General features: G+C 51.0%; 1 protein-coding gene across 1 annotated transcript; it reads left to right on the top strand.

Moving 5' to 3' along the window:
• The first annotated feature begins 2,532 nt into the window (after positions 1-2,532).
• Positions 2,533-6,338, top strand: SLITRK1 (SLIT and NTRK like family member 1). Its single transcript, XM_030961337.1, has one exon. It carries the CDS (start codon positions 3,005-3,007, stop codon positions 5,081-5,083), a length of 2,079 nt encoding a protein of 692 aa, XP_030817197.1. The 5' UTR covers positions 2,533-3,004; the 3' UTR covers positions 5,084-6,338.
• Positions 6,339-6,978: the final 640 nt, after the last annotated feature.

The following is a 6,978-nucleotide window of genomic DNA, read 5'->3' on the forward strand; positions in this document are numbered from 1 at the left end:
TTTAATATCTTGTTAATGTTCAGGTCCCCTGGTTGCATTTTGATTGTTTTTACGGTGCCTGAGCAATTTTAATAACATAAAGGTAAAGGTGCTTGGAAGTTTTATTCTAAGGCAGGAGGAGAGCAAGTCCCCCTGCCCCACATCTCAGTGAGTCTTCACCAGGCTCCAGATATTCAGTCTTTCCTCTGCAAAGACTTTGTTCACAGTGATCTTGTCACTACTGCTGACACCAAGTAAATGTGTCCTTGACCCTTGTCCCAATCCTTTTCCTTTCCATTCCTTTCCTCTGACTATCCTGCTTCTCTCTGTGGATTGTCCTAGGACTTCCTTGTCTCCAGTTCCCCTTGCACTTTGAGGCTGCAATTTTTGATCAATAGGTTTCCAGACAGCCTTGCACCCCCACCCTTTCACCCTGACATCACTGAGAGACAAAGTCAAAGAAACCACCAGGAGAAATGAATTAACGTGCCCCTTTTTCTTTTCCTAGAGAAACCAACGATATATTTCTTGTGGTGCTTTCTGTCTCAGTGGCATTTTATCTCTTCTAGTCCATTTGTAATTTACTGGATAAGCTTTTTCAGGGTCAGGATTTCTCTCTTTCTCTCTGTTTTTTTTTTTTCCTACTCCTGTCCAATTTCCTTCCTCGTTTCCCCGTCCCTCCCTAGTCCCTGGCCACCAGAACAAACCAAAAGACCAAATATTCATCCTGGGGACTTGAAATGGCCACGGTAACTGTTGTAACTTGTCTGTGGTCTAATCATATTAATTTGATAAGATCATCGGCAGGATGTCTAATTTATTTGCAAGTGGTAGCCAGGGAGAAGCTTTGACCAAATTAACATGCCGCCGGGACCAAGGGGTGCAGGCTCCATATGGCTCTCTGAATTTTCCTATAAATAACCCTCCACCAGCCCACTCCCGCGGTTACATCCCTACCAGCATGCCGCAAAGTTCACCAGCGGCGCCGGACTCGAGAGGCACAGCCCCGGGCTGCAGGAGGCACCAGGGGGCTGGGCTGTTTCTCCCGCCTTCGCGCCTCCTCCCCGTCCTCCTCCTCCTCCTCCTCCCGTCCTTCTCCCCCTCCCCCTCCTCCTCCTCTTCTTCCTCCTCCTTCTCCCCCTCCTCCTCCTCCTCAGAGCAAGGCAGGGGAAACGCGGGTTTCCACTTGCACCACCAGAGGTGCAACTGGTTCTTCGCTCGTAGGCATCTGAAAGCCGTCCAAATGATGCAGAAACTTTTGCGTGCTTGGCTCCTGTCTTTAAGGCTAGGCACCGATTTTTCCGCTGTATAATCTCTTTTGTCAGAAGGGTGGGAGCTGGAAAAGGGCAGCGGGGGGGGGAGGGGGGGTATGGAAGGGACGAGAAGGAGGGTGTTGCGGGAAGCAGGCGTTTTATTTCCACAGAGAGTATATAAGGAGCATGCCTAGATAAATATCTATGCGTGGACATACACTCATCTCTAGATGATAAGAATAAGCGTCAGGTTCTACCCTCCCCTGCCCTCTTTAAGGGAGACACTACACTCCGTGGGAACAGGTAGCGTGAACTGCTAACAGTGCAGCAATCCCCTCCCCCTACCTACCCTCCTCTCTGTGATCATCTAAATTATGAAAAATAGAGAGTGCATTAATCCACGGTTCGACATTGCATAGAGAACACCAGCAAGAGACAAAATCCAGCATAAAACACCCTAGACTGCAGGGGAGGAAGAAAGGCATTTAAAGCGACGATAAAAATGGCGTGCAGAATAATTACCTCAAATTGCTATTCGCTTGACACCCTGACACTAATTCTGTTCAAGTCGTTGGGAAATACAATAAGGCAAACGAGCCTTCCTCTCCTTCTTGTGCAGGTGTGAGTGCGTGTGAATGGGGGCAATAAGGAACCGGTCGGAAGGAGGGGAATGCTAAACTTTCCATTTTAAAAGAAAAGAAAGAAATTAAATAATCCATTTAGGAGAACACATCTAAATAGGTCTACAGCTTTTAATGCCAGCGTTTTTAACGCTTGCCCTGTACGTGGATTGATTTTTTTTTTCTTCTCCAGCATTGCTTCTCCAGCATTCCCTCAGCAGATGGATTTTTGCCACTGCAGCTCAGCAGAGGGTGTCAGATCTTTCAGTGTGCACCAGGTTGAAACGAGCAGAGCCTCTTAGCAACTCTCCCTCTGCGTGCATGTGAGTGTGTGCGAGCGTGCGGCTCGGCAGCAGCGGAAGAAAGAGGAAAGAAGAGCGAAGCGAGGCAGCGAGCGAGGGAGCGAGGAGGAGAGGCAGCGTTGCCGGCAGGGCGAGGCGAGGCGCGGCGCGGGCGGACGGGCGGGCGAGCGGGCGGCCCCGGCCCCGCGGCAGCTCCGGCCGCCGGCGGGCATGGGCAGCCGCGCTCCGCAGCTGCGGGGGCAGGCGCGGCGCAGCGCCGGCGGCTCGGCGGGCAGCGCCTAGGCTGGGGCGGGCGCTTTCAGCACCGCGGCGCTGGACAGCGCCCGGCGGGCGAGGAGCGCGGCTCCGCCGCCGCGCGGCAAGGTCAGTCCGCGCGGAGCCGCCACCGCGCAGCCTCCGCGGCCAGCGCCGCGCTCCCGCCCGCGCCTCCCTAACATGCAGCGGCGGCCGGGGGCCAGCAGCACCGCGCCGGTGAGCCAGCCCGGCCGGCAGACCTCCACTTAGCTGCCCGGCAGGCGTCAGGGAGGGCGAGCGAGGAGGGGGATTTTTTTTCCTTCTACTTTTTTTTTTTTTTTTCGCCTGCCTTGCAGTACGTGCCTGGATAGTTTGTGGATATAATTACTGACTGGAATCTGGGCTGTTGCAGTTGTGCGTGGGGGGGAGAGAGGAGAAAAGAAAGCATCCCCCCCCCCGCCGACCCTCCCTGCTCCCCCCCACACATTTTTTTCCTCCCCCTTCGCTGGTGGTTCGGACATTTAATGTATTGAATGAACTGGAATTGCTTTCCGTGTGAGGAGGATGGTTGCTGTTACTTTGTGATGAGATCGGGAATGAATTGCTCGGTTTAAAAATGCTGCTTTGGATTCTGTTGCTGGAGACGTCTCTTTGTTTTGCTGCTGGAAACGTTACAGGGGACGTTTGCAAAGAGAAGATCTGTGCCTGCAACGAGATAGAAGGGGATTTGCACGTAGACTGTGAGAAAAAGGGATTTACCAGCCTGCAACATTTCACAGCCCCAACTTCCCAATTTTACCATTTATTCCTGCATGGCAATTCCCTGACTCGACTTTTCCCTAATGAGTTTGCTAACTTTTACAATGCGGTCAGTTTGCACATGGAAAACAACGGTTTGCATGAGATTGTTCCTGGGGCTTTCCTTGGGCTGCAGCTGGTGAAACGCTTGCACATAAACAACAACAAGATCAAATCGTTCAGGAAGCAGACTTTCCTGGGGCTGGACGATCTGGAATACCTCCAGGCAGATTTTAATCTGTTGCGGGATATTGACCCGGGAGCATTTAGGGACTTAAACAAGCTAGAGGTGCTGATTTTAAATGACAATCTCATCAGCACCTTGCCCCCCAACGTGTTTCAATATGTGCCGATCACCCACCTCGACCTCCGGGGAAACCGTCTTAAAACCTTGCCTTACGAGGAGGTCCTGGAGCAGATCCCAGGCATTGCTGAAATCCTGCTAGAGGATAACCCCTGGGACTGCACTTGCGATCTGCTGTCGTTGAAAGAATGGCTGGAAAACATACCTAAAAATGCTTTGATCGGCAGAGTGATTTGTGAAGCTCCCACTAGGTTGCAGGGCAAAGATTTAAATGAGACCACAGAGCAGGAGCTGTGTAAAAAGAACAGAGTAGATTCCAGCCTAGCTGCTCCCCCTGCCGAAGAAGAAACCTGCGATCCTGGTCCCATTCCAACCCCCTTTAAAATACATGGCAAAGAAGACCCTGCCACGCCAGGATCTGCTCCAAACGGAGGTACAAAGATTCCTGTCAACTGGCAAATCAAGACCAAACCCACTGCTGCTGTGTCGACAGTGAGTGCGAAGAGCAAACTACCAGCCACCTTTTCCTGCCCGCACATCTGCAGCTGTGATCAGATCCCTGGCTCAGGTTTAAAGGTTAATTGCAATGATAGAAATGTGAGCAGCTTGGTGGATTTGAAGCCCAAGCCCTCCAACGTGCAGGAGCTGTTTCTGAGAGACAACAAAATACACACCATCAGGAAATCCCACTTTCTGGATTACCGAAAACTTAATTTACTCGATCTGGGCAACAACAATATTGCCACCGTTGAGAACAACACCTTCAAGAACCTCTTTGATCTCCGATGGCTCTACATGGATAGCAATTACTTAGACACCCTGTCCCGGGAGAAATTCACTGGGCTGCAAAACCTGGAGTATCTGAATGTGGAGTTTAATGGGATCCAGATGATTATGCCTGGTACCTTCAATGCGATGCCCAAACTGAGAGTCCTCATCCTCAACAACAACCTGCTGAGGTCTCTCCCAGTAGACGTGTTCGCTGGGGTCTCACTTTCCAAGCTGAGCATACACAACAATTATTTCATGTACCTCCCGGTGGCGGGGGTGCTGGACCAGCTCACCTCCATCACCCAGATCGACCTGCACGGCAACCCATGGGACTGTACTTGCCCTATCGTGCCTTTCAAACAGTGGGCAGAGATGCTGCGCCCCAAGGTGATTATGAGTGACCTGAGGTGTGAGTCCCCTGAAGATTTCTTCAAGGAGGATTTCGAGTCTCTCTCCAACGATGTGATTTGCCCTCAGTTAAAAATCTCTCCCACATTAACTTCTACTAACAAAAACAGCACCGGGTTGACAGAGACAGGTACTCACTCCAACTCCTACTTGGAGACCAGTCGGGTCTCTATTTCGGTGCTAGTGCCAGGGCTTCTGCTGGTTTTTGTGACCTCTGCCTTCACAGTGGTTGGCATGCTCGTTTTCATCCTGAGGAACAGAAAGCGCTCCAAGAGGAGGGACGCCAACTCCTCTGCATCTGAAATCAACTCCTTGCAGACGGTCTGCGACTCGTCCTACTGGCACAACGGGCCCTACAGCGCCGACGGGGCCCACAGGGTGTACGACTGCGGCTCCCACTCCCTGTCGGACTGAGGCGGCGGGCGGGGCGGGGGCGGCCGCCCCCCGGGACCTGCCCTTCATGCGCCGGCCGGGGACAGCTCTGCACCTCCGCTACTACCTTTTGTGAGAAGCGAAACACACAGACACCCGCACGCCCTTCCTCACGACCCCGATAGCAAGCGCCGAGGCCCAGTGAGCGGCGGGGGGAGCTCGGCGCCGGAGCGCATCCCTGCAGCGCTGCGCAGCCCGGCGCGGTGCGCGCATCCCCCGCCCGTGCGTGGCCGGAGCAGCGACAGACAGACGAGGAACAGCTTCCTTCGGTCCGGCAGGGCGAAACACGGCTCCTGGTTTTGTTGGGCTTTTGTTCAATTGTGTTGGGGTTTGATTTGCTTTTTTGCCCTCTTCCCTTGTGGACCGACCCCTTTTCAAGAGGCCGGGAAAATGAGGGGAGCAGAGGACTGGTGTTGGCCTCCTCCTGACGGCAAAGCAGGAGTGGAAAGTTGCACGAAGGCATGAATGTAATGTAAATAAATGACTCCGACTCCGAAACAAACAGACAAACGGACAAAAAAAAAAAAAAAAAGTGCTGCATGGCTCGCATGGATACAACGCACCCCAGGGACGCTCCAGCCCCCGACTGGAAGCAACGTCTAGTTCACACCATCATCCCTCTTACCTGATAAGTCCCTTCGTATCAAACCTTCTATATACAAAATACAGTATAATAAAAAGTGCCATTTCGCCAGTTTTTTTTTTTTGTGTGATCAATAGGCAGTAGAGATCGTACTTTTACAGTGGAAAAAATTGTAAAGATTTTATTTAAGACATAGTTGCATGAATATTCTCATTGGATTTTTTAAAATTTTTATTTTTATGTCTAGGTGGGAATTACTTTGCTGGGAGAGATTTGCTTTGTTGATAATGGGTTGTGTTTAATTTCTTCAGGGGAGGTGGGAGGGTAGGCTTTGGTTTTGTTTTCTCTCTCTTCTTTTTCAATATACATAATCAGTATTGCCTTTCCATCTGAATGTAAAAATTAGTACCCTTGATTTCTATTATGGTAACAGTGTAAACATACAAAAGAAAAATCCAAGGCAGTTAAGCATGACCAATTAATGTCACTCTAGCGCTTAGGCTGCAAAGTTTAATGGTAGAAAATTCTGTGCTGTTGTAAATCTTACTATAACTTGAGGAAAACAGAACTGAGGAAGCAAGTGAAACTTACTAATTCTATTCGAGGATTTTATAATGGCATATTTTTTCAGTATTAAAGTGAAAATGTTTTCAACTCTGGGTCCTTACCATTTTTCCAGCATCCAATTCTTGCAAACGGGTTACTTGGGTTTAGGGGACAGAGCCTCCTTTCAGTGCTCTGTGTGTGTGTCTCTCCCTCCCTCTCTTCCTCCCTTTCTTTCCCTCCCTTCCTCTTTCTCATTCATTCACTGGCAGAGGCACAAACACCCTTCCTTCCCCCCTTTCCCAATGTAAATAACACACAGAAGTTTCCTGCCTGCCTCCTCCCCTCTCCCTCCCCCCCTCGCCCTTTTTTTTTTCCTAACGAGGCAGTGAATCCCTTTATTAATACTGTGAATCTCATGCTGTTGCCGCTGCTGTCACCGCCTCTGCTGCACACACTGCAGATATATTAGGGATGTTAGTGAGAATTTGCTTTAAGTGCCTCTGCCCAGCTTGGTCTCATTAAGCTGGAGCCGAATTTCCGCGGTCAGAATTCCCGCCCGGGAGCAGCTTGCCCGGTGGGGCAGCTGCGGGCAGCCGGGCTCCAGCAGCTGCCGCCAGTGGGAAAAACGAATTAGCCCGCAGAGATTTTCCCGTGCCTGCACTGGGTACCTCCACACTTTGATATTAAAAGCTAAAAAAACCACGGCGCAGTGCTGCAGTTGGACTTCAGGCAGCTCGCCTTTGATCCC

The sequence above is a fragment of the Camarhynchus parvulus genome, chromosome 1, assembly GCF_901933205.1.
Source record: "Camarhynchus parvulus chromosome 1, STF_HiC, whole genome shotgun sequence".
Lineage (NCBI taxonomy): Eukaryota > Metazoa > Chordata > Aves > Passeriformes > Thraupidae > Camarhynchus > Camarhynchus parvulus.